General features: G+C 43.1%; 1 protein-coding gene across 8 annotated transcripts in view; it reads left to right on the forward strand.

Moving 5' to 3' along the window:
* The first annotated feature begins 4,989 nt into the window (after positions 1 to 4,989).
* The window catches only part of chd3 (chromodomain helicase DNA binding protein 3), a 117,800-nt gene continuing 95,716 nt past the window's right edge, over positions 4,990 to 27,073 (forward strand). For 3 of the 8 annotated variants that reach the window (XM_072591517.1, XM_072591524.1, XM_072591523.1), the window contains exons 1-5: positions 4,990 to 5,122; positions 6,682 to 6,806; positions 18,602 to 18,739; positions 21,413 to 21,580; positions 22,707 to 22,828. In XM_072591517.1, coding sequence (XP_072447618.1) covers positions 5,008 to 5,122; positions 6,682 to 6,806; positions 18,602 to 18,739; positions 21,413 to 21,580; positions 22,707 to 22,828 — 668 coding nt within the window. In that variant the 5' untranslated portion in view covers positions 4,990 to 5,007. The remainder of the gene's footprint in view (positions 5,123 to 6,681; positions 6,807 to 18,601; positions 18,740 to 21,412; positions 21,581 to 22,706; positions 22,829 to 27,073) is intronic. The other 5 variants (XM_072591519.1, XM_072591525.1, XM_072591520.1 and 2 more) reach the window with 4 other exon arrangements.

A 27,073-nucleotide genomic window follows, 5' to 3' on the forward strand; every position in this document is an offset into this window, starting at 1 on the left:
AACTAACTCTGTGGAGTTTGCACGTTCTCCCCATGTCTGCGTGGGTTTCCTCCGGGTGCTCCGGTTTCCTCCCACAGTCCAAAGATGTGCAGGTTAGGTGAATTGGCCATGCTAAATTGCCTGTAGTGTTAGGTAAGGGATAAATGTAGGGGTATGGGTGGGTTGCGCTTTGGCGGGGCGGTGTGGACTTGTTGGGCCGAAGGGCCTGTTTCCACACTGCAAGTAATCTAATCTAATCTAAAACATAAAGGTACACTGATAGGATGAAATGAAGAAAGGGTGTGAGGAGTCTCATGTGAGCAGAAAAAAAAGCATGCGCCTAGTTTGGGCCTGAATGGCCTGTATCTGTGCTGGACATTCCATGTAATTCTATTTTTGTCTTTCTCGCTTGCCAAAGCTACTGGCTCCAGACAGAATTCAGATCCACCACAGAATCTGTGACCTGGCTGACTGCACTCCTGTCACTGAGCCAGCTGTAGGTTGGTGGGTTCAAATCCAGCTCCTCGAGACATGAGCACAAAAAGTTAGGCCAAATCCTGACAGAGCAGTGACAGTATTAACATGCAGGGTATTTTAGTTTAGGCCTGTCAGAATAATCTCTCCCTCTTTCTCAGCACTGATAGAGTTAAAGGCCAGTGAGCACAGAGGTAATCCTTGCAGCAAATTTGTTCATGTTACACACTTGGGTTGAAAACAAAAGAAAATGTGTTGCTTGACCCTGACTTTTGCCTTTGTTAGGAAGAGATGTGGATACTTACAAGTTTCCAAGTGGGAGAGAACTCTCTTAGTTGAGCTCAAGATATTCTTAATTGGAGGGGCTACTTTAACAATAATAACTCATATTTATGTGTAACGTTCCAAGGTGTTTCGTAGGAGTGTTATGAGATAGAATTTTGACACTATAACTTGTAAAGAGATGTTGTGGAGAGGTGAACGAGAACTTGATCAATGTTTGAAGAAGCATCTTAAAGAAGGAAAATGAGAGGCAGGGAGTTATAGGGAGGGAATTTCAGGGCTCGGGGAACAGAGCTGAAGGCCAGGTTGTCACTGGTTGAGCAATGGGAATTGGGAATCTTTAAGAGACTTGAATTGGAGGAGTGCAGACTTCTTGGAGGATGTTGTGAAGACAGGGAGAAGTGAGACCTTAGAAGGATTTGAAGACCTGGATGAAAATTTTAAAATCAAGGTGTAGCTGGACCTGGAAACAAGGTAGCTCATCAAACATAAGGTAGACTGGGGACAATGAGAAAGCTTTAAAAGAAGCTTATTGCTTGTCCTGTTCTCACTACTGTGCTGGAAGCTTGAGGTTTATGTCTGATTCTGAGCATGTAAGCCAGACTGACATTCCCAATGCAGTCCTGACAGAGTGCTATGCTGTCAGATGTCCCTTTATTTGAATGTCAAACCGAGGTGCCTTCTCCTTATGATGGTACGAATCATCTCGTGATGTGATAGGAAAGGGCAGTGATGTTCTCCTCTTACTCTGGGCCAACATTAGCTCCATGACCAATGCCACCCAACAGGTTACGTAGTCATTTATTAATTTGCTCTTGGAGCCTTGCTGTCTGCTACTTCAGTTTTACATGACATGCACTACCTGATAGGATGGTGGATAAAAGTTGTAGCCTCTGAAGTGAAAATGGATACATCAAAGGAGGAAAATGGCAGAGGTATAGGAGGAAAGGAATGTGGTAGGAGGGTGAGGGACCATTGAGGTTCCTCATTGAAACAGGCAGCAGAGACCTAATAGGATGATTGGCCTCCTACTATGCTGTATTGTTCCATGATTCATCCCATTGAACTGGTTTTGTCACATCATTAGACCATCATGTTAATTTTGTTAATCAGCAAACTACAAAAAGAATACAGAAGCATTGAAGAATGTATGACAAAGATTCACAGAGCTGATAGGGTGAGGCTATCACTCAATGCTAAATAGAATGAATTTATTTTCTCCAACAAAAGGGCTGAGGGGTGACTTGATAGACTGAGGCCTTTAAAATTAGCAAGAGGTTGAATAGCTTAGATTGTAAAGAAGATATTTATGGGTGAGGCCAGTACTTGGGACCATCAATATCAGACAGTCAAATGTAAATCAGGAATTCAGAAGAAACATCTTTACCCAGAGAGTGAGGAGAACGTGAAACCCACTCACACAGGGAGCAGTCAAACGGAATAGTGTTGATATGTTGAAGAGGGGAGCTGAATAAATACACAGGGGGAGAAAGGAATAACAGGATATGCTGACAGGGAGACATGAAGAGGGGTTTGTGTGGAGCAGAGCTACAAATGGGACTAATGGATTGTTTCTGTGTTGCAAAGATGGGTTAATAGGGAAGAACACAAAAACAATAAAAATGTGTTGAAGAAACAGGAGGGATGGGATCCAGTGATATGTTGACATGAGTTAAAAGTTAGAAAAATCATTTACTTGTTGCCAAAGAATTTATATAGCTTTATGACTTAGTAAACATTTACTTAATTTAGTTTCTAAATGAGATTTTCACAAAACTGGATGTAATCCTGACTTCTCTAGTGACATCTCCAGATATCCAGATAACACTCATTTACAGTGTCCTTGTTGCTGTCAATTTGCTATAATCACACACTACCTAAAACCTGGCTGTCAAAATCCAGGATTGTGCTTTTCGATCTCAAATTGGTGAAAATAAAAAAAGTACACATTTTCTCAGCACAAAGTATTTATAAATTATGATATCTTTGTGCCTGTTGGAATTAATGTCACTTTTAAGTGAAGGGGAGGTATGTTGGACTTGAAATGTTAACTCTCTTCCTCTCTTCGCAGGTGCTGCTAGACCAGCTGAATTTCTACAGCGCTTGCTTTATTTTATATTAGTATCACTTGGTTGCATTCTCAGCTCCTAGTCTGTAGGTCACAGGTTCAAATCCTACTTCAGGATTTGAACACATAGTCCATGTCATCTTGGAGGGGTCATCATTTGAATGACATTAAGATGATAACTAATTACTTAAGTCAATATAAATGCTTCCCTTGCCATGACTTAAAGATGGGGTGGTGGCCTTTTCCCCAGTGTCCTTGCCAAAGGTTTGCCCTCAACTAAAACTACAAAAAAATCTGAAAAGAAAAATCTTAATAAAGAAATTTCAAACATTTTTTGGAACCTTTTGAACATGATCAAATTTTACAAAGAAGAAACTTTCTGGTTAAGAGTTGTTTAGTCCAGCAATTATATTCAAAAAACACATCAGAATTGTTCGGACAAAAATAAAACAAATTAGTCTCTTCATGCAAAGCCTTAAACACTGGAACCACCTGGAAGATAAAGAGAAATTGCCAGAAAGATGCAATACTTTACTAATATCTTTGCTGTATGTCTTATTGTTTAGAATTGTTTTTTGAATGCCTGGAACTTTTTTAAAACTTTGGGTATCCCTCCAGAGATACATATACACAGACAGACTTTCCAACCTCAGAGACATTCCGTGATGATGAAGGTTCAGGCAATAGCCAAAACTTCTGGGTGCAGCCAAGCTAATGGAACACTTTCATAAAAAAAATGCACTTATATATCATGCCCTTCACAACTTCAGGATGTTACAGAGCTTTAGACAAACTTAAAGTTCAATCACTGCTGCAACATAGGAAACACTACAGTAAATTCACATATGGAAAGGTCCTGCAAACAGCAATGTGCTAATGACCAGTTAATCTGGTGATTATTTTTTGTTTGCAGGATAAATAATGGCTAGAGCCAATGAAAAAAACTCTCCTGTCTTTCTTTGAAGCACATGCTGTGAGATATTTTACGCCCAACTGAAGGGGTACATGGTGTCATATTTTAATACCTCACCAGAAAGATGGTATCTTTGACAAGGCACTGCTTCTTTTGAAGTGCTCTGAGAAGGTTGGCTAGGATCTAATGCTCAAATCCCTGCCGAGGGAATATGAAGTCACAGTCTCTTAGAGGTAAGAGTGCCACTCACTGAGCCACCAGACATGAACTCCTTGGGAGCAATGTTGCTCCACAGTGTTTCTCTTGCTTTAATACAGTGACCAGCAAACTGGGGCCACGAGTTCTTTAGGTTTGAAGTGGAAAATAAAATTACCAGCAGGACATTTTTAAAAAAAATGTTGTTCGTTTTGGTTTGAGAGAAGGTTTCGGAGACTAGGTGGGGGACGGCTTCGACGTTTTTGACGAGTTGCGGTGAGGAGCTGGGAGCATTGGAGGGAGGGAAGAAGCAGGCATCTTTCTTTGAACCGGGCAGGAAATGTTTGAGCATGAAAAGAAGGAAGAAAGATGCACATGTTTGACCGAGGGAGAGAGGACAAAATATAAGTTGGAAGTTGACCTTGAAGGTGTTTATCATGGTATTAATGAATCAAGAACATTAGGGCCAAAAGGGGGCTGACCACCTTCACCAACTTGCCTGAAAAATGGCAGTTGCTGGACATCCCCTGGTTACTTGGTTAAAGACCCACGTGAGTCAGTCCTAACTAGTTAAACTGGTGCTATTATGGGATGCAGGGTGCCCATGGCAACGGGAGGGGGTGACGTCAATCTGAGCATGAGCACTGATTAATTTTCCACCTTTTTTCCTCTTCAAATCCCCCCCCCCTTGTATTTCATAATGGGGGGGGTGGAAAATATTTTGGACGCCATCTTTTCTTCCCCTTGTATATTAAAACATTTTTTTCAGGGGGTTTGGTCAAGTAGCTTGGAACTTTTTCCTTAAGAAAGGGGGGGGGGTCTTTAAATTGAAAACTGGCGAAGGGGAGAGATCTGATCTTTAAAGAAAACCCTCACACACAAAAACAAAAGTCTGTAGGATAACTTTTGTTTGTGTGTCAGGAGAAAGATAGAAAGGGGGGGGGGCTGGGAGAGGGAAAGGTTTGGCGTAGTTTTCGTTATTTTGTGTACATATATTTAAAAAGGGGGGGGGGAAGAAGAAGGAAAAAGTGTGAGGAAATATCTTTTTATTCAGAGTATTTAGTGAGGGGAGGGGAGGGGAGAGATTCCTGAGGCCATGGCATCTCCAGTGAGGCACCCAGAAGAAGAAGAAGAGGAGGAGGAGGAGGAGGATGAGGAGGACATGGACGAACGCAGCGGCAGCGGTTTGCAGCTTTTCCCGCCAGCGGCAGGTCAGCGCGCGCGCCGCTTCCCCGGGGCCGCTTCGTGCAAATTATATTTTTTTTTAAAAAAAGGGCATTTTGTTTTCCTCACCCCCCCCCCCAAAAAAAAATTGCAAAAAAAAAACCTTTCGACATAAAGCGCTCGGGTAGAATGCATGAGGGGCGACCGGTTGCAATGGTAATACGGCATCTCTTTCTTTTACCCCCCCCCCGCCATCTCCAACTCAACGAATTTTTTTTTTCTCCGCCCGCCCCTCTCGCTTTTTTTTTCTCCCCCCCAACACTCAATATTTTGGTTGCTGTCGCCGCCGACGTTTTTTTTTAAGGTTTGGCGCGGGGTAAAAGGTTTTGTTTTGGGTGGGGGTGCAGGGGCGACAAGGTTAGTGCCGCACCTTTTTTTTTCCCCCCCCGCGCGCCCCCCAACAACAACAACAACACAAAAGACGGTGGCCCGTATGTTCTGTTTTTGTTTTGTGTCCCCCTCCTACCCCGTGCCCCTCGGACGCGGCTCCTGCTGCAAGTGGAAGCTCGAGCCCCCCCCGGGGGCCGCGCGCTCTCTTGCGCTAACGGCCGCGCCTGTCAATCAAACACCGCTACAACAACAACCCGCAGACAGACAGACACAGCGCGAGTGAGAGAGAGATTACAATGTCCAGGCGAAACAAACCTTCCTTTTTCCCCGCATTTCCCCCCCCCCCCGAACAATATCTATATAAACAACCCCCCCCCCTCCAACTTTCTCCCTGCGTTCCTCTCCTCTAATTTTTTTCCTGGTTAACCCCCCGCGCGCCCAACTTCATAATATCCAAAATCGCTCGTCATTTTTTTCCCCCCCTACAAAAAAAAGACACGTTTCCTGATTGTTTAGAAGCCGATTTATATGTTTTTCTTCTCCTTCTTTCCTCCCCCCCCCCCCCCCCACGAAAAAAAAGGCGGCGAGCCGCCATTTCGCCTTTCGGTGGCGCCGGCTTCTTTAACTCTTTTTTTTAGCTCGCCGCTTACTCCTTATACAACACCAACCCCCCCCCCCCCCCCACACACACACACACACACACACACACAACTCCACCACCACCCCCCCCCCCAAAAAAAATATTCCTCCTCCCAAACCCCCGCCCGCCTCGCAGGGATGTGAAGCTGAGATTCTCTTTCTCTTTTTTTCTCCCCCCCCCCCAAAAAAAAAAGTTAAAAAGGTGGGGGCTATTAATTTCTTGAGACAGTGGAACTGCCATGAAGGTCCCAATTGCAATACCCTGAGCCCATCATCACCCTCTTTTTGTCCCCCCCCCCCCCTTAAACTGGTACATTTTTGTCTGCCCTTTTCTGCTACTCCTGATTTTTTTTTTGTCTCTCTTGAGCCAGTCTTCACCATCTGTTTTCCAGTGGTCCCCTCGCCACTGGGTCTACCCTTGGGGTGTACTTTCTGTGCCTTAAATTTTAAATTTTCGCGTTAATTGGCTGTGGTCTGGTCTGGTTACTCACTGGCGAGAGCAGGGTGGGGGAGCTGGGTGCCCACCTCCTGTTGCTCGCAGCAGCCGAATTGAAACCCTTCACGTTTCTCGTTTCAGCAGAGGATGTGGAAGAGGAGGACGAAGAGCTTTCGGACAGCGAGGGCATCAAGAAGAAAAAGAAGAAATTCCTGAAAAAGCAAAAAGAAAATAAACCAACTAAGTTGAAGAAGCGGAAGAAATTGGTGAGGAGCAGCTCATTCTCTGGCTATTCACCTTTTTATTTTTAAAATTTTCTAATCAACCTGTTCAGGTATAAAGGTACGGAAAAGCCAGGGGAGGCAGGCAAGTTGTTGGAGGGAATCCTGAGGGACAGGATTTGCATATATTGTAAATCAAGGACTGATTAGAGATAGTCAGCATGGCTTTGTGCATCAGAAATCGTGTCTTTCTAACTTGACTGAGTTTTTTTTTGAAGAAGTAACAAAGGATTAATGCAGACAGAGCGGTATATGTGATCTATATGGACTTCAGTAAGGCGTTCAACAAGGTTCCTGTATGTAGACTGTTTGGCAAGGTTAGATACAGAATTGACTTGAAGGTAGAAGACAGAGGGTGGTGATGGAGGGTTACCTTTCAGATTAGAGGCCTGTGACCAGTGGTGTGTCACAAGAATCTGTGCTGTGTTCACTGCTTTTTGTCACTTATATAAATAATTTGGATGTTTAGGAGGTATAATTAGTAATTTTGCAGATGATACCAAAATTGGAGGTGTGATGGACAGTGAAGAGGGTTACCTCAAAGTACAATGAAATCTTGATCAGATGGGGGAATGGAAGATGGAGTTTAATTGTGAGGTTCTGCATTTTGGGAAGGCAAATCAGAGCAGGACTTACACACTTAATGGTAAGGTCCTAGGGAGTGTTGTTGAACACACCTTGGAATGAAGGTTCATAGTTTCTTGAAAGTGAAGATGCATATGGATAGGAAAGTGAAGAAGGCATTTGGTATGCTTTTTCTTTATTGGTCAGAACCTTGAGTGTAGAAGTTGGGCGGTCATGTTTTGACTGTTTAGGACGTTGGTTTGGCAACTTTTAGAATATTGTGTTCAATTCTGGTCTCTGCTATCAGAAGGATGTTCATGGAATTCCTACTGAGTAGAAACAAGCCAATTGGGGGGGGGGGCGGGGGGGGGGGTGCGGGGAGGGAGAGGGAGACAAAATCCAATAAAAATTCATTTGATCTGCAATTTCCAACTGGACCCAGTGTCAATTGTAGACTAGGGGGGGCCAGATTCTCACTCCCTTTTATGTGAGGAAGTGCTTCCTGACATCATCTCTGAATGGCTGGGCTCAAATTTGAAGTTTCTGTTACCTGGTTCTGTACCTCTAGCCTCCCAACCTCCTCAGTAGTGATGCTTACCTGTTCTTTCTTCGAAGGTTCCTCTGAAATATGGGTGACAGTGTCCATTGGGAAGTTACTTGTCATGTTTTATACCTTTCTGGGAACTGCTATAAATCTAGTATGACTGGAGTTCCATTTTGCCCATCTGCTCTGTTTTTCTGTTACTGTTGCTCGCAAGCTTCCTCCGCGGCCTTTTCTCACCCCTCAACTAGTCCTTCTTTCTCTTGAGTAAAGAAACTACCTCTGACGTCTGTCCTATATCTATCACCCCTCCAGTTAAAGCTGTGTCCTGTCCTGCTAACCATCACTGTTCAAGGAAAAGGGCTATCACTGTCTACCCTAACTAACCCTCTGATTCTCTTATGTTTCAGTTAAGTAAACTCTCTCAACCTTCTTCTCTCTAATAAAAACAGCCTCAAGTCCCTCAGCCTTTCTTAAGACCATCCCTGCATACCAGGCAACATCCTAATAGATCTCCTCTGAACCCTCAAACTTCCACATGCTTCCGTTAATGCGGTGACCAGAACTGAATGCAATATTCCAAGTGCAGCCCCACTAGAGTTTTGTACAACTGCAATATGACCTCATGGCTCTGAAACTTAGTCCCTCTACCAATAAAAGCTAACACACTGTATGCCTTCTTAACAACTCTATCAAAGTGGGTGGCAACTTTCAGGGATCTATGCGCATGGATACAAAGATCTCTGTTCATTTACACTACCAAGAATCTTACCATTAGCCCAGTGCTCTGTATTCCTGTTGCATCTTCTAAAGTGAATCACCTCACACTTTTCCACATTAAACACCATTTGCCACCTCTCAGCCCAGCTCTGCAGCTTAACTATGCCCCTCTGTAATCTGCAATACCCTTCACCACTATCCACAACTCCATCAACCTTAGTGTTACCTGCAAATTTACTAACCCATCCTTCCAAGCCCTCATCTAGGTCATTTATAAAAATGACAAACAGCAGTGACCCCAAAACAGATCCTTGCAGTACACCATTAGTAACTGAACTCCAGGATAAACGTTTTCCTATCAATTGCCACCCTCTGTCTTATTTCAGCTAGCCAATTTCTGATCCAAACCACTACATCACCCTCAATCCCATGCCTATCAAACACCTTATTGAAATCCTAGACACCACATCAACGACTTTACCCTCATCCACCTGTTTGGTCACTATCTCAAAGAACTGAATAAGGTTTGTGAGGCCATGTTGACTATCCCTGTTCAGTTATTCCTTTCCAGATGATTATAAATCCTATCTTTTATAACCCTTTTCAACACTTTACACACAACCAAAGTAAGGCCCACTGGTCTATAATTTCCAGGGTTGTCTTTACTCCCCTTCTTGAACAAGGGAACAACATTTGCTATTCTCCAGTTTTCTGGCACTATTCCTGTAGACAATGATGACATAAACATCAAAGGCTCTGCAATCTCCTCTCTGACTTCCCAGAGAATCTAGGATAAATCCCATCCAGCCCAGGGGATTTATCTATTTTCACGCATTCCAGAATTGCTAACACCTTCTTGTGAACCTCAATCCTATCTAGTGGCCTGTATTTCAGTGTTCTCCTCAATAACATTCATTTTCCAGTATGAATACTGACGCAAAATATTCATATAGCGCTTCCTCCATCTCCTCGGACTCCACGCACAACTTCCCACTACTATCCTTGATTGGCCTAATCTTTCTCGAGTCATTCTTTTATTCCTGATATAGCTATAGAAAGTTTTAGGGTTTTCCTTGATGCAACCTGCCAACGATTTCTCATTTCCCCTCCTGGCTCTTCATAGCTCTCTCAAGGTCTTTCCTGCTTAATTTGTGCCCTAACTGAGCCTTCACATCTACTCCTAACATAAGCTGCTGCTGCCTTCTTATTAGCGACTGATTGCCTGATGGCTCTAACCTTTGGTCTTTGCCACAAGTGGATCCCTCTCTTTGTTTTTACCTTTCTATTGAATACTGACCAGGTCATCCTTTCTTTTCTGTTCAGTTTTTCACCTGTTCAGGGTGTAGTTCAGTGGAAGTTGAATTATGTTACAAGAGACCAAACGTGAAGGAAAGAAAAAGCATGAACAACTTTGCATCTAGTTAATTAGATTGGTGATTATTTGATGTCTTGGATAACACGTTTTTAAAAAAAATTGCTCCTGTTGCTGGATCTTTCTGACTCCTGTGCTATTGCTGCCAGTGATGAAGGTTATCCTAATAGGCATGATTTGATATGTTGGGCTAAGTGTTGTTGGAAGCAAGTGTGGAAGGGTGCTGTGAGGTATTAGCTATACTGTATTACCAATATATAAAATGGTGTTGCTGATCAAAACATTCTGTAGTTGTCATTTAGGTGTCTTTATGTTGGTGACAGTGATAACTCAAGATAATAACTTTTGTAACGTCTGCAAAAGATAATAAAATAATGCTCAGGGCTGAAACATACTCTTCAACTTGAGTAGACAGATTGGAGCTTTGCTCGTTTTTGTCCCAAATGTTTGGAAGTTTGATTACATGCTGTCAGCCATCATTGCATTCTCCCATTGTTGAATGCTTTCTCTTGTGTTCTCTCAGCTCTATCATTGAATGGTTAATCTGTTGTTGGTTATCACTTTAAGACTGGTAGTGGTTATTTTACAAATGTTAATTCTATCAGATGGTAGAACAGCTACAAGTTTACATAATATCCAGAATAAAACATCGTCCTTCCGATCTGTGCAGTGTATGTTTTAAGGAAGCCAGGTGTTGGTTATAGTTTAGAATCTTGCAAGGCAGTAGACAATCATCCTGAAGAAGGGCTCATGCCCAAAACGTCGATTCTCCTGCTCCTTGGATGCTGCCTGACCTGCTGTGCTTTTCCAGCAGCACATTTTCAGCAGCAATCATCAGTATCAAACTTAACCTAATTTTCAATGGACGCTTCAATTAGATTCCAGTCTGTAACTCACACACAGGTATCTGTTAGTCAATTCCTAAGGACACCTGAAGCCCCTCCATTAGATGCTAATATTTTACTCACTGCTGGCATCCATATCTTCAAGCTAAATGTGGGGGACCAATGTGAGTCTGAAATTCTGATCGTTATGGCTAATTTGCAGAATGACTGTCAGAAAATTCTCAAGAATGAGAGTTGGTCTTGGTTGTGATGCTGTAGTAGTTACAGACCCAGTGTGTAAACGTACAAACAAGAAACAACAGCAGGCCATTTGGTCCTTGGAGCCTGCTTCACCATTCAATAAGATCATGGCTATTCTGATTTTAACATCCACTCTACATTCCTGCATATCCCTGCCTCGATCTTTTATCCCCTACTCTGCCTTAAAAATATTTAAGCACTCCTGTCTGAGGAAGGAAATTCAAGCACTGACTTCTGAGAAGGAAAACCAAATTATTTCTTTGTCTCTGTTTTAAATGGGTGCCCCCATATTTTTAAATTATGACCCCACAAGAGGAAGCATCCTATGTGCATGTTCTAGGTCAAGTCCCCTCAAGATCTTTTTGTTTCAGTTAAGTTGTCTCTGACCTTCTAACCTGACTTACTTTCTTCATAAAGCAATCTGCTCATTCTAAGTATTAAATCGTTTTTGAGGAAATTGAATAAATCTTTTCTGAAACAAACAGAAATTGCTGGAAAAGCTCAGTAGGTCTGGCAGCATCTATGGCGAGAAATCAGAGTTAAAGTTTTGAGTTGAGACACTTCCTTAGGAGAGGGGTAGGACCTCAAGGTGGGCATGCCTGGCGTTAAATAAAATCTGAAAGAACTACGAATGCTGTAAATCAAGCAACTGCCCTCTGGGCAATCACATTGCTGTGGGTCTGGAGTCACATGTAGGCCAGACTATGTAAGGATGGGTTTTCCGACAATTCACATTATTTTCATGGTCACCATTAGGTTCTGAATTCTAGATTTTTAAAAAATTGAATTTAGACCTCCCCATTTGCGATGGTGGGCTTCAAGCATAGTTCCCTAGAACATTGCCTGGGTTTGTGGATTAATAGTTCTTTTTATGTATCTTTTTAGAGTTATAGAGATGTACAGCATGGGAACAGACCCTTCGGTCCAACCTGTCCATGCCGACCAGATATCCCAACCCAATCTAGTCCCACCATGGCCCATATTCCTCCAAACCCTCCCTATTCATATACCCATCCAAATGTCTTTTAAATGTTGCAATTGTACCAGCCTCCACCACATCCTCTGGCAGCTCATTCCATACACACACCACCCTCTGCATGAAAAAGTTGCCCCTTAGGTCTCTTCTATATCTTTCCCCTCTCGCCCTAAACCTATGCCCTCTAATTCTGGACTGCCCCACCCCAGGGAAAAGACTTTGTCTATTTATCCTATCCATGCCCCCCATAATTTTGTAAACCTCTAAAGTCACCCCTCAGCCTCTGACGCTCCATGGAAAACAGCCCCAGCCTGTTCAGCCTCTCCCTGTAGCTCAAACCCTCCAACCCTGGCAACATCCTTGTAAATCCTTTCCGAACCCTTTCAAGCTTCACAACATCTTTCCGATAGGAAGAAGACCAGAATTGCACACAATATTCCAACAGTGGCCTAACCAATTTCCTGTACAGCCGCAACATGACCTCCCAACTCCTGTACTCGATACTCTGACCAATAAAGGAAAGCATACCAAACGCCTTCTTCACTATCCTATCTATCTGCGACTCCACTTTTCAAGGAGCTATGAACCTGCACTCCAAGGTCTCTTTGTTCAGTAACACTCCCTAGGACCTTACCATTGAATGTATAAGTCCTGCTAAGATTTGCTTTCCCAAAATGTAGCACCTTGCATTTATCTGAATTAAACTCCATCTGCTGCTTCTCAGCCATTGGCCCATCTGGTCCAGATCCTTTTTAAGTTTCTGAAGAAATTTCCTATTTTAAAAATACTTTTGATATTTTTCTCATCTACTCTATGTATGCTGTTGTTTCTAAGCACCAGTGCTATAGAGTAGAACGAGTCAATTTGCCCAAGAGTGCTGCTGATGAAGATTAGATTAGATTACATTACATTACATTACAGTGTGGAAACAGGCCCTTTGGCCCAACAAGTCCACGCCGCCTGGCCGAAGCGCAACCCACCCATACCCCTACATTTACCCCTTACATAACACTACTGGCAATTTAGCATGGCCAATTCACCTGACCTGCACATCTTTGGACTGTGGGAGGAAACCGGAGCACCCGGGGAAACCCATGCAGACACAGGGAGAATGTGCAAACTCCACACAGTCAGTCACCTGAGGCGGGAAATGAACCCGGGTCTCCGGTGCTGTGAGGCAGCAGTGCTAACCACCGTGCCGCCCTAGTGTAAGGTGTTAGACTAGGAGCAGAGTTGTCTAGTTTCCCTTATGTTTGGATAACTTTGTAACTTGTTGGACAGTGTATAGTTTTTGACCTTGTCAAAGATAACTCTCCTCTCGCAATACCTGATTGGAGTTACATCGCCTCAGTATTTGGGACTTAGTGCTACCTCACAGGTCTATAATAGAATAACCAATTTCCAACTTTACACAATCACGTCAGTGCCTGTTTCTACTGTTTTACGTTATGAATAGGTAGTTCAGGAGTTAATAGGCACTGAAAGTCAAAATCAAAAGTGGCAGTGATGCTGGTTTTATTGCAGTCTAACACTCTATTCTTGTGGAAGTGAGGGGCACTGTCCCAGTGGGACAGGGGTAGGAGGAGAGTATGAATCCTCTGGCCTTCTAGAGGCATTGTCATGTTTGTAGTATGAGCTTGGGATAATTCTAGATGTAGTTACATTCTCCAGTGAAACAACACATGTCGGACTTTGTCCATCAGTGTTGCTAAGTGTGGCGCTGGAAAAGCACAGCAGATCAGGCAGCATCTGAGGAGTAATACGATCAACATTTCGGGCATTAGCCTCTCTTCTTCATCCCTGAAATGTCGATCTTCCTGCTCCTCAGATGCTCTCTGACCTGCTGCACTTTTTCAGTGTCACACTCTTCGACTCTGATCTCCAGCAACTGCAGTCCTCACTTTTTCCTTTGTCCACCAAATGTCAGGTGGAACTTGTGCAGCATTCCTAGTCATTTGGTGTACTTTGTGGTCACAAACTGAACACTTGTGATTCAAGAAAGCAGTTCAGTATTACCTCGGAACAGTTGAGGTTGGGGCAATAAATGTTGACTGAACCAGTGATGCCATATTCCATGAATTAAATAAAAACAAATAGAATCTTCAAATAGTATAGGCAGGTTGAGTGAGCTTAACCTTGACAGATGGGGTGTGACGAACAAAGATGTCAACTTGCCCGAAAACACAAATAAGGCATATTATTTAAGTGGAGAGAGATTGTAGAGCTCTGAGGTACAGAGAGATCAGGGTATCATACTACTATTAACTTGTGATTAATGAACTACGGCAAGTGATAAGGAAGAGAAATGGAATGTTGTAACTTATTGCAAAAGGGATGGAGAATAAAAATGGAAAAATTTTACTGTAACTGTCCAGGGTCTTGGTGTTTCATGAATTTCTTCCTTTAACACAAGGATGTTAATGTGTTATAAACTAAAATAACTGCACAGACAACGGTTCCTTGTCACCTAGTCACCCTTTTATTTACTAGTGCAGAGTACTGTTGCTGTGGCCCGCCAGCTCAGTTTGTTCTTAACTGAGGAGATTCTAATATTGGTCAGCCAAAGCTTTCCTGATTGGCCCAAGTGAACAAACCCAATCAAGAACCCTGTAGTCAAGGTGGTCCACCTGGTTCCAATCAGTACAGAAACTGTTTGGACAAGGTTCGCTTGATAGCTGGAATTGGAGGAGGTGGGGGGCTTGGGGGTTGTCTTGTATGTTTAGACAGGCCTGGGCTTGTAATAATTTCATTTCAGATAAATTGAGAGGTGATCTCGTTAAAACACACATGCTCTTGAAGGACTTGCTAGATTGGATGCTGAGAGAATCTTCCCTTGCGTGAGAGAGACTACAGTTTGTGGACATTAATTTTAAACATTTGTTTTTAAAAATTTCCATTTTGTATGGAAGTAAGGATAACTTGTCTTGGGTGAGTGTTTGAGCCTGTGGGACTATCAGGAAGCCATAGAGTTGTTCAGAGTATTTTGGAGCTGAGATAGATCGATCCTTGGCTAATAAGAGAGTCGGCTCTTATTGGGGGTGGGTAAGAATATGAAGTTAAAGCCACGTGAACTTGTTAAACGATGGAGCAAGCTCAAAACAGGCTGACTGGCCTGCTGCCCCTCCTCTTTGATTTCATTTATTGTAATCACGTGTACCTAAAGTAGAGTGAAAAGTTTCTTGTTTTGCAAGCAGTACAGGCAGATCCATAGCAAACAAGAACATATAAATCAGAGGGTACTTAGACGCAAGAATACGAGGTTACGGTTGCTCAGGAGATGTACAAAGCAAGGTCAACGTTTGAAGTCAGAGGTCATTCAGCAGTCTAATAATAGCAGGGAAGAAGCTGTTCTTGAACCGGTTAGTGCGTGTTCAAGCTTCTATGTCTTCTGCCTGAGCTGGATGAGGGCATTACTGGGGTGGGAGGGGTCTTTGGAAGCTTTTCTGTGGCAACAAGAAGTGTAAACAGAGTCCACTGATTGGAGGCTGGCTTCTGTGATGGTCTAGTCCATGCATACAACTTCCTGTAGTTTTTTAAACGGTCCTGGGCAGAGCAATGTGTTCAGAATTTGACTATACAGTTGCAGTTGTGCAGGGGATACAATAGGGAGCATTCTTGTGGGGTGCCAGTGTTGAGGATTATCATAAAGAAGGTGCTTTGTCTATCTTCACTGAGCTTTCTTACCTACAGACTGCAGAGGATCCAGTTGCAGAGTGCGGAGCCAAACCCTATGTCTCGGAGTTTTGAGATTAGACTGGAAGGGATTATGGTGTTGACTACGTTGAAGCTCTGACTTCAATGAGTAGGAGCCTGAGTTTAGATACCCAGATATTCCAGGACCGGGTGGTTGGGCTAGGAAACTAGCATCCACTGTGCATCTGTTTTGGCAACAGGCAAATTGAGGGGACTGGAGAAGGCTGGGAGGCTAGAGTTGATGTGGGCCAGACCAGTCTCTTGAAGCACTTCATGATTTTGGAGGTCTGAGCCTGGCCGTAGTAATTCTGGCACGTTGCATGTGTTTTCTTTGGTACTGGGATGATGGTGGACTACTTGTAGTAGGTGGGGACTTCAGCTTTTAGCAAGGAGAGGTTGAGGTGTGAGCATATATCTCTACCATCTGGTCCACACAAGATTTAAGTGCACGGCCAGGGATTCTGTCTAGGCCTGTCACTTGCCTTGGGTTAACTCACAGGAGACTGATCTGACATTTGCAGCAGTGGTGCAGGGAACAGGTGTGTCTGAAGCTGTCAGGGCAGGTGATGCCATGCCACTGGCATTCTGCTCAAAATGGGCAGAAAAAGCATTGGGTGCATCAGGGAGGGCTGTGTTTTTCTTTTGTCTGATATCGTGTTCTGCTTTTTTAATCTCATTTATGTTGTGAAGGCCGTATTTGGGCGCCTAACTTGGTCCGGTACTGCCTCTTGGCATCTCTGGCTTTGTGGAGGTCACATCTGGGTTTTCTGCATAGCTCTGGGTCCTTCAACTTGAATGTTGCACCCTTGAATTTCAGGCAATGAATTTCCTACTTCATCCAAGATTTCCGATTGGGTAACGCAAGGATTGACTTTTAGCACGCAGTTGCTAATGAGGTCCATGATAGGGGTGGCATACTCCTCTAGATTGTCCACTGAATATGGTTCAATCTGCTCATTCCAACTAGTCCCGGAGAAGCTGTTCCGCTGCCTCGGACCATCCATCGTACCACTTTCTGTGAAGGATTCTCCTGTTTCACTTCTGCTTGTAAACTGCGAGGCAGAACGCAGTATTGTGATCTAATTTCCTGAAGTGTGGACAGCATATGGTGCAGTGTGTGTCTTTTGATGGCTGTATAACAGTGGTAGAGATAGATATTTGGCCTTCTGGGGTAGGAGACATGTTATTTTGGCAGCACTCTCTCGAATTTCATTTCTAGAGCATTTGTAATGGTGTAAATTTCATCCAGAGCATTCTTCACTTCTGCATGTGGTATTCTAGACACTGCTATCAGAATGGCGGAGATGAACTTGCGTGGCAGATTGTAGGGTCAGCATTTCACTTGGGTATTCTCCATCCTTGTGGCTTGCCAGGGTTGCCACATCTGAGCACCAGAGGTATGGATTAGGAGGCATACCGCTGAGTCCTTTGCTTTACCTAAGGACACTGTGTGGCCCATGTGAAATATAGCGAACCCTTCAGCTTGCAAGGTGCAGTGAGCCATGTCTCCATAAAGCAGAACACAGTCACTCTCTTGTACATTTGTATGTCAAATATGAGGTTTTTTTTTAAACCTCCACTTTACCGTATGGCCCCTTTCAGTCTCCTTCTGGTGTATTTTGATTGGGAGAAGGGTGCTGTGTGATGATGGTGGGAAAGGCTGAGGGTAAAGAGAGAGGTACTGAAGTTGGAAGGAATGAGTAGGGCCTGCGCTGGGAACTGGGGGAGGGATAAATACGGCTGAGTGGAATTTGACTGCCAGGCCCAAAGGTACTTTCTCATCTGCTGTTGCATCATGTTGAAGAAAAATCGATAAGGTTCTGACTTGTGATAGCCTGTTCCAGAGATCTGTGGGGCCATATAACTCTATTCCAATAACCACCTCCAGCCATGTGTGTAGAGTCCTAGAATAGATTCAGAGAATCCCAACAATGTGAAAGCAGACCATGTGGCCATTTGAGTCCACACTGATCCTCTGAACAGATCAGAGCTTCCCACCCAGACCCACCCTTGTAACCCTGCATTTCTCATGGTTAATCACCTAGCTGTGGGACTGTGGGAGGAAACCCATGCAGACATGGGGAGAATATGTGCAAACTCCATACACCTGTGCAAATTCCATACGGTCACCCAAGGCTGAAATGAAACTTGGATCCCTGGTGCGTGTGCGCATCCTCCACCACCAATATCTCATGGATCTCTCCCTTGATTTGCTTTGGTATTTCCTATATCTCTTCCTTGCCTTCATTTGCGCTTTCAACTGCCTCAGTTCTATGTTGTGGATTCCTGTAGTAGAGCCCCTGCTTATGACTTCACGTTTTTTAAACTGGCTACTGACCTATTCTTGTGTAGCTTGGTGTCAAATATCTTTTGACCCTGTGCAATACTTTGGAACAGTGGGTGGGTTCCCCTTCACCCCAGCGGGGAAATTAAGCTGTAATTTAGTGAAGTCTTCAGAAGACTGCAGTGCTGCACTCCCTCAGTATTGCACTGAACCTGTCAGGTTTGATGATGTTCAGGTCTATGATAAGGCATGCAGCTAGGATGTTCAGGTTATAAGATTAGTGTTTACTGAGATGCAGCATCGGTTTAAAATGTACATTCCATGTGACTTGCTGATTGGTACTTTCCCTGGTAGGGTGCCTGTCAAAGATTTTTAAAATGTGTTGTGAAAATAGCTAAATTGTTTTTTTTACAAGAAAAGCCACTTCAACACCTGGCATGATTTTAATTTTGGCTGGTTGCCTTTTTTTATATTTGAAATAAAAAGTTTGTTCACTCTCTCATCCCCGATTTGTGCCTCCCTTTTTGTTGTTTGTTTCCCCACAGGAACAGCTCACCCCCACGCAGCCCTCTTCAGCCGTGAGGGCAGGATGGTCTGAGCCACAGACCTTGCGACGACCACGGTCAGCCCCACTCCGTGACCGGCCTGTGGGAGGAGCGCCCGCACTGGCACGGACTCAATCAGTCAGTATTTCACTAACCCCTCTTTCCCGCCCCCTCCCCCCCCGGTTTAGATGTAGAGCTGGTTCTCGTGGTTGTCCCTCTTCCTGTGTCCTTGAGCTGCCTGGTCGAGGCTTCCTTTGATGTTGTGGAGTATCTGAGTGCAAAGGGGGAGAATAATTTGGATTTCCCTTTTTGAATGTTAGGGTGCCTTGTGGTGTGAGGCTACAATTGATAGAGGCCTTTCAGACCTCCATGCTTCTGTTGGCTCTTTTGAAAGAGCTGTTCGATCACTTGCAACACTATCCCCACCCCACCCATTACCATACCTGCTGTCTTGCCACAAATGTGCAAGTTCTGTTTTTATTTTTCAATTCTTTATCCAACTTCTTTGTCTAGTGAATCAGTCCAGCATGCTATTAACCAGCAAAAAGCACCTCTATGCCTTGCAGTCCTCCACTTTTCTGATGATTCCAGACTCTATTATTTCTCTGGCTGGCTTCCCAGCTTCCACTCTCTGTAAATCTGAGCTTTGCTGTCTGTACTCTCACTCGCATCCCGGTCTCCTTCTGCAATCACTTCTTCATTCCATCCCTCTGCTCATTGACCTACAATAACTCCTGATACACTGAGTTTTGATTTTAAAATTCTTGTTCTGTCTAATTTTGTTTTCACAATCTTAATGTAAACTCCTCCAATCCAACTACCCGTAGGGATCTTTCTGCTGTATGTCTGTTCAATTGTGACCTCTCGCATACCTCAACCTTTCATCACTTGCTCGTATTAATCTTTTGAGCTGTCTAAAACACAATATTTAAATTTTTTTCCCTAAAACCACACTAATGACTTCTGAATACATCCAAATTGACTTTTTAAAACAATTTTGCAGGTCACCTGTGCCAATGTCATTTCATGTGACTCAGCGGCAGATTGTGTTGGATTATAGCTCCTTAAAGTGCCTGGAGTCGTCAAGATGTTATAGAAATTGAATTAGCTGTTTTTATTAAGAGCTGACTGTTATATAGTATCTAGTGAGTCACTTATTTGTGTGGTCCACTTAATGTGCAAGCGGTATGAAACAGTACAGATGTCTGAATCCCCGTTAACCTTTGGTAGTGATTCCCATTGTGTCAGAAACCCCCATATACTGTAAAAGACCAGACCTTTAAGAGAATTGATAAACCGAGATCGTGGGGATCATGTCTATAAGCTCCCTGAAATGCAAAGCAAGTGGATAAGGTGTGCTTGCCTTCGTTGGTCAAGGTATTGAGTATAATGGTTGGCAAGTCATGCTGCAATTATATAAGACTGAGATTATAATTTGGAGTATAATGTGCAGTTCTGTTCGCTGCACGATAGGAAGATTTTGAGTGTGCAGTGAAGTTTACCTGGATTGGAGTGTATTAGCTATAAGGACAAATTTGGATTGCTTTTACTACAATATCAGGCTGAAGCGTGACTTAATAGAAGTATATAAACTTCAGAGATGCATGGATAAGGTGTAAAGTTAGAGGTTATTTACCCAGTATGGAAATGTCAAATGCCTGGGGGCATAGGTTTCAGGCAAGAAAGGAGTGCTTAAAGGAGATGTGTGGGCAAAGACTTTATTTACAAAGTGTAATAGTTGCCTGGAACGTCCTGTCTGGGAGATAGTAGAAACGGGTATGAAAGCAAAGTTTAAGAGGCATTTAGACAGACTTATGAATGGGCAGAGAATAGAGGGATAAAGTCAGTATCATGTGCAGGTAGATGGGATTAGTTTAGAATGGCATCTTTGTCAGCGCAGACATGGTGAGTTAAAGGGACTGCTCTTGTGCCATACTGTTCTGTGTAATGTTGGAGTATAATGTTGGATGATTTATTTTGCATATCATTGCACCTGCTGACCTTTCCTAGTCAGGAAAGTAGAGATCAGATCAGCAGTGGGGTTGGATTGAAAAGCCAAACATGTTTGAGGGACTGAACAGTCTACTCCTATTTCTAGTTTGTTTGGAGTGCTTTATGCACCATATTACCAAGGGAGACATTGGATAAGTGTGATCACTGATCTATTTGAAAGAAGGCAATTGCATTTCTGCTGCAGTTTTCTTAAATTCAAGAAAATCCCAAAGATCTTTAGCATTAATGGGGTAGATTTAGAGTATGTTTATGTTGAAAATGCCAAATGTCCTGTGGTGGGGTGTATGTTTCCAAGAAGTAGTGTGACTGACAAGCTTGTTCTAGGTTGTCTGAACTGGGAGTTCACCAGCCTTTTCAATCTTGCTTCTTGAAAAGAGAAGATTGAACCATGACCTGATTGGCCTTTAAATTTATTGAAAGGTGGGTCAGTGGTTAACACTGTTGCCCCAGCACCAGGGACCCACATTCAATTCTGCCTTCTGGCAACTGTCTGTGTGGAGTTTGTACATTCTCTGTGTCTGCGTGGGTTTCTTCAACCAGAAAGCGAGGAGAATGTGGAACCCACTGTCTGTCTGAGTGTATGAGGTGAATTGAAGGAGTAAGCTAGACAAGTGCAGAAGGATTTAAAGTCAAATAATTTGCTGACGAGTGGAATCAAGTTAAGTTGGGAGGGGCATAAGTACTAAGACCATTCGGTCCAACTGATCAGTATTTTTCTGGGCTACATGGTTTACTTTCCAAGCAACTCCTGAAGGAGAGAAATGTTAAAATACACTTTGACCTCTGCTTTGTTCAAAGCAGGAAAGTGAAGATGAAATCACCTCCGATCTGGAGGAGCTCAAGGAGAAATCGGACAGTGGCGGCAGTGATTTTGGCAAGAAAAAGAGAAAGAAACGAAAGGAGAAGAAAGAAAAGAAAATCAAGCGCCGGAAGAAGGAGCAGGGTGAGGGGGAGGAAAGTCACAAGGTAACTGTTGCATACTCCTCTTTTGAGGTGTCCCGATCAGCAAGGGTATCTCGTTGCTCTAGAATCGTATCTTGATGTCTGTGTATCCTTTTTCCCCCTCTTTGGCCATTCAGCACTGTAACAGACCAACTTTGTTGCTCCAGCTGGACTGGTCTTAATTCTTTCATATTTGCTCTGTTTTTCCTGACCTAATGAAAATCAATGGATCTGAATCTTGAGATCTCCAGAAACCTCAACAGCTTATTAATTGGGCGGGGTAGGAGGGGGACGGCAGTTGTTCCAGGTTCAGACCTGCCATGTAACGGAGTGGTTTCCCTTACCACCTGTGAACAGCCTGACTCGAATGTTAACATTATATCTCTGTTCCTAGCAAACCAAAGGAAATATGTGCCCTCTTTATGCTCTTTTGAGTTTTAATTATTCAGTTCCGCTCAATCTCATGCAAAATATTATAAACTAATTTTCTCCAACCTATTATAAAAATAAATCTGTTAAATTCTTTGTATACGAGGTCTCAAAATGCCGAATCATATCGCATCAATTATGGATGAGTTGTTCTTCCCTAATAGCCAAGAGTCATGGCTCCAAGCTGTCAGTTAGTGCAATTTGGCTAAGGGTGTTTGTCCCTGTCTCTTCTCTTGAATTGAGAAAAACAAAATTTCGAAGAGGTGGGGTGGGTGATACTTCCGAAAGTGGGAGGGAGCATGTTGTTTAACCTTGGCTGAGTTAAGGATTCAAATACAAGGCAGCCTCTGGTCTTCTAAATCTGAGATGTTGTAGAAGGACCTAATGTGGAATTCATAAGCTTGGATAGTATTTCCTTACAAAATTCTACTTGGTCTGGGAGGTGGTGGTTTATGCAGAGGGATCATAGGGTGTAGATTGGTAAAAGAACCAGAGGTAGAGATAGCAACAGTCTATGTAAGACTGCCCTAAAACGGCGGTGGAAGCAGATTTAATAATAACTTTCAAAGGGGAAATATTTTGCAGGGATACAGGGGAGAGACTAATCGCTGTTTCAAAGCAGGGCATGATGGGCTATGTGGTCTCTGCTGTGGTATCTGCTTTTTTTTCTCTCTTGTTTTAACCTATTTTCTGCCCTCTCTCAACCCTACCTGTGTCTCAGCCTGAACCGAAGTCTTCTGCCCGCCTTCTGGAGGATTGGGGGCTGGAAGATGTTGACCATGTTTTCACCGAAGATGACTATCGCACTTTAACGAACTACAAGGCTTTCAGCCAGTTTATGAGGTGAGCTTGGAAAGAGTAGCCCTAGACTACCTTGATCAAAAGGCCAATGAAAGAAATATGTGCATTTATGTCTCAGAAACACCATTGAATGATTGGCAGCGTAGTCACAGATTCTTCTTCTTCATCTTTGCAGCTATCTTCATCATCACCATCTCATCTATTGTTCTCAAATATTCAAAATCTACTAATTAATGTATTAATTCATTCAGGAAGTACCTAATGCCTGTAGGACTATCTTGCCCTTTTAATTGAACCATTTCGTTCATATCAGTCACACTCTGTATGGATTGCACTCTGAATGAAAATTATCTGAATGCTCGTCCAAATTTTACCCTTGGTTAGTTTGTGCGTGGTAAATTTTTCCACAATAACCAACACTTCTGCTTTTAAAACCATGAAATATCCTACAGGGTTTTCTATGGTAAATAAAATCTGTGAAGGCCATCTGTGGGACCACAACTACTCATGTTGTACATTAATGACTTGATAAAGGAACTAATGGCATTGTTGCTAAGTATGCAGATAACACAAATAGATGGAGGAATGGGCGGTGTTGAGAAAGCAGGGAGGCTGCACAAGGACTTGGACAGGCTAGGAGAGTTGGCAAAAAAGGGGCAGATGGAATAAAACGTGGGGAAGTGAGAGTTCTGCACTTTGCTGTCCCCTCCTTCCTATCCGTGTGGTATTACCGCTGGACTGCTAATCCAAAGACCCGGGTGATGTCTGGGACCTGGGTTTGAATTTGAATTTTAAAAAAATTGGAATTAAGTTTCTTAGGATGAACATCAATCCATGGTCAATTGTTAGAAAAGCTCATCTAGTTCACTCGTGATCCTTTTTAGGGGAGGAAACTGCCATCCTTACCTGGTCTAGCTTATATGTGACCGCAGACTTGTAGAGTCATAGAGGTGTACAGCATGGAAACGGACCCTTTTAATCCAATTCATCCATTCTGACCAGATATCCTAAACTTATCTAGTCCAATTTGCCAGCAGTTGGTCCATCTGCTCATAACTCTATTTTTTTTTTCTTTTGTTATACCCATCCAGAAGCCTTTTAAATGTTGTCATTATACCAGCCTCTACCACTTCCTCTGGCAGCTCATTCCATGAACGCACCACCGTGTGTGAAAAAGGTGTCCCATAGGTCCCTTTTTAAACGTTTTCCCCCCTCACCCTAAGCCTATGCCCTCTAGTTCTCCACTTCCCCCAGCCCAGGGAAAAGACACTGTTTATTTACCCTATCGATGCGCCTCATGATTTTAGAAACCTCTAAGGTCACCCCTCAACCTCCATTGGTCCAGGAAAAACAGCCCCAGCCTATTCAGCATCTCCCTTTAGTTCTTAAATGCCCCTGGTCATTTAGGGATGGGCAATAACTGATGGTCTGACCAGTGTCACCCTTATCCTGTGAATGAAGTTTTTAAAAAGCATATACTATTTTGAGTGGGGAAAAGCTTTGGAAATCTGAAGGATGTGAAAGTTTGGCTGGCAATTAGAAAGGCAAATGCAGTCTTGGCATTCATTTTAAAAGGGATGAAAAACCAGAGCAGAGATGTACTGCTGAGACTGTATAAGGTTCTGATCAGACCTCATTTGAAATATTGTGTGGTTTTGGGCCTCTGTCTAAGGAAGGATGTGCTATCATTGGAGTGACCACAGGAGATTTACAAGAATGATCCCTGGAACCAAGTCCTTGATGTATGACGAGTAGTTGAGGACTCTACTTGATGGAGTTTTCAAAGTTGAGCGGTGGATCTGATTGAAACTTACAGAATACCAAGACCTGGAAAAATGGACATTAAGATGTTTCCACTAGTAGGAGAGATAAGGCCCTGGGGCATATCGTCAGAGTGAAGGGGCGATCCTTTAGAACTGAAATGTGGAGGAATGTCTTCAGCCATGGGATGGTTAATCTGTGGAATTTATTGCTGCACAATCCTGTGGAAGTCAAATCACTGTATTTAAGGCAGTGATATGTTTTTGATTATTAAAGGAATCAAGGATTATGAGGAGAAGGCAGGAGAAAGCTGATATGTTTCTCAAACCCCTATATTCAAATGGTAGCACAGTCTCACTGGGCTGAATAGCATAATTCTGCTCCTATATCTTATGGCAAAGGAGAAAGCTGGCCAGCAGAAAAGAGTTGGATTCAGCGGAGGTGGATTTTATTTTAAAAAGGCAGGATCCAGTCAAAGGAGACTGGGAACATACACTTGAAGGTAAAACTACAGAATAGTGAGGCATTCAAAAAGGTATTGGAGGAACACAGGTACAACATGTTTCTTATTCAAGTGAAATGTAGGAGCAACAAGCCCAGAGAACCATGGATGCCAAGGGATATTCGGGATTGGATAAAAAGGAAAAAAAGACAAAGGGTATGAAGGGAACAAAACAACGAAGGTGCTGAAGAAAGTAATTGGGAGAGCAAAGGGGAGTATGAGGAAACATCAAGTAAGGTTAGCAAGAATCCCAAGTTGTTCACGTATATAAAGGGAAAAAATATAACCAGGAAAAGACTAAGCCTTATTAGTGACCAAGGGGGCAATCTTTGCATGAAGATGGAGGACATTTAGTAGAATGTTAAGAGTACATCCCATCTGCCTTCACTGGGAGAAGGTTGCAAGTACAGAATTCAAGATGATGGACTATGAATTTCTTGAGCAGATTAATATATAAAGTAAGGAGGTGTTGGCGATTTTGATGGATTTAAATTTGATGGACAAATCCCCAGGTCCGGATAAATTGTATCCTGGGCTTCTGTGGGAGATAAGGGAGGCAATTATAGAGACCTGCCCCAAATGTTCAAATCTGCCTCTGGCCACAAAAGATAATGGAGGACAGCGGTGCTCCGAAAGCTAGCACTTCCAATTAAACCTGTTGGACTATAACCTGGTGTTGTGTGATTTTTAACTTTGTCCACCCTAGTCCAACACTGGCACCTCCAAATCCGTGGTAGGGAAACTGTAGGAAAAAATTAATCTCTAGTTAGAGAGGTGAGGTTTGCTCAGGGGGCTTTGTCAGAGGGAGGTTATGTTTAATAAATATAGTGGAATTTTTTCCAAGGAGGATACCAAGTGTTTGAATGAAGGTGGGGCAGTTTTCTTTATCAATTTCAGTAAGGCCACACATGGGAAAGAAACATATAAAGAAGGGAAGCACTAGCTGGATCCACATTGGCTGTTATGGTAGAAGGCTGTTTGACTGGAGGCTGGTATGTAGTGGCATACATGGATTAGTACTAGGTTCTTCCTTGCTTGTGATATTCACAAATGATGTAGATGTGAATGTGTGGGAAAGTTAAGTTTGTGATTACTATGAAGATTGGCCAAATGACAGTGAGAAGAAAGGTGTTAGGAGGATATAAACGATTGACCAAATGGGGAGGTCAATGGCAGATGGAATTTAACTCCGTTAAATGTGAGGTGATGTACTTTGCAAGAAGAAACAATTCAAAGAGGTCTTAGAATGCCATGACAAAAGGAAACTCTGGAACAGAGGGATCTTGGCATGCTTGTCCTGAAATCCCTGGAAGTGATTAGAAAGGTTAATAGGATTGTTAAGGCAGATGGGATGCTTTCCTTTATCTGTGGCATAGAACATAGAACAATACAGCACAGAACAGGCCCTTCGGCCCACGATGTTGTGCCGAACTTTTATCCTAGTTTAAGCACCCATCCGTGTACCTATCCAAATGCCGCTTAAAGGTTGCCAATGATTCTGACAAAGATAGATTCTGGCATAGATTATAAAAGCAGGGATGTCATGTTAGAGAAGAACAGAACATCAGTTTGGCCACAGCTGGAGAACTGTGCACAGTTCTGGTCACTGCTGTGTAGGAAGGATCTGATTGCACCAGAGGGGGTATAAAATAATGGTATATAAGATTGAGGGGCGTGGACAGGGCATATAAAAGCAGCTGTTCCTTTTAGTTGAAGGGTCAATAACAGGGGAGCATAATGTTAAAGTGAAAGGCAAGAGCTTTAAAGGGGATTTGAGGAAAGATGTTTTCATGCAAAGGGTGATGGCAGTCTGGAATGTACTGCCTTGGAGGATGGTTGACGTAGGAAATCTTTCCAATCTTTTAAAAGTACTTGAACAAGCATTTGAAATATTGTAACATCCAAAGTTATGGGTCTAGTGTGGGAAAGTGGGAGTATTGTAAGTACTAGTATATTTTTGGCAGTACAGACCCATTGGGCTGTACTATGCTTCTACGCTGACTGCGTGAGATGGGGTGAGGGAA

Source organism: Chiloscyllium punctatum, chromosome 21, assembly GCF_047496795.1.
Source record: "Chiloscyllium punctatum isolate Juve2018m chromosome 21, sChiPun1.3, whole genome shotgun sequence".
In the NCBI taxonomy this organism is placed as follows: Eukaryota; Metazoa; Chordata; class Chondrichthyes; order Orectolobiformes; family Hemiscylliidae; genus Chiloscyllium; species Chiloscyllium punctatum.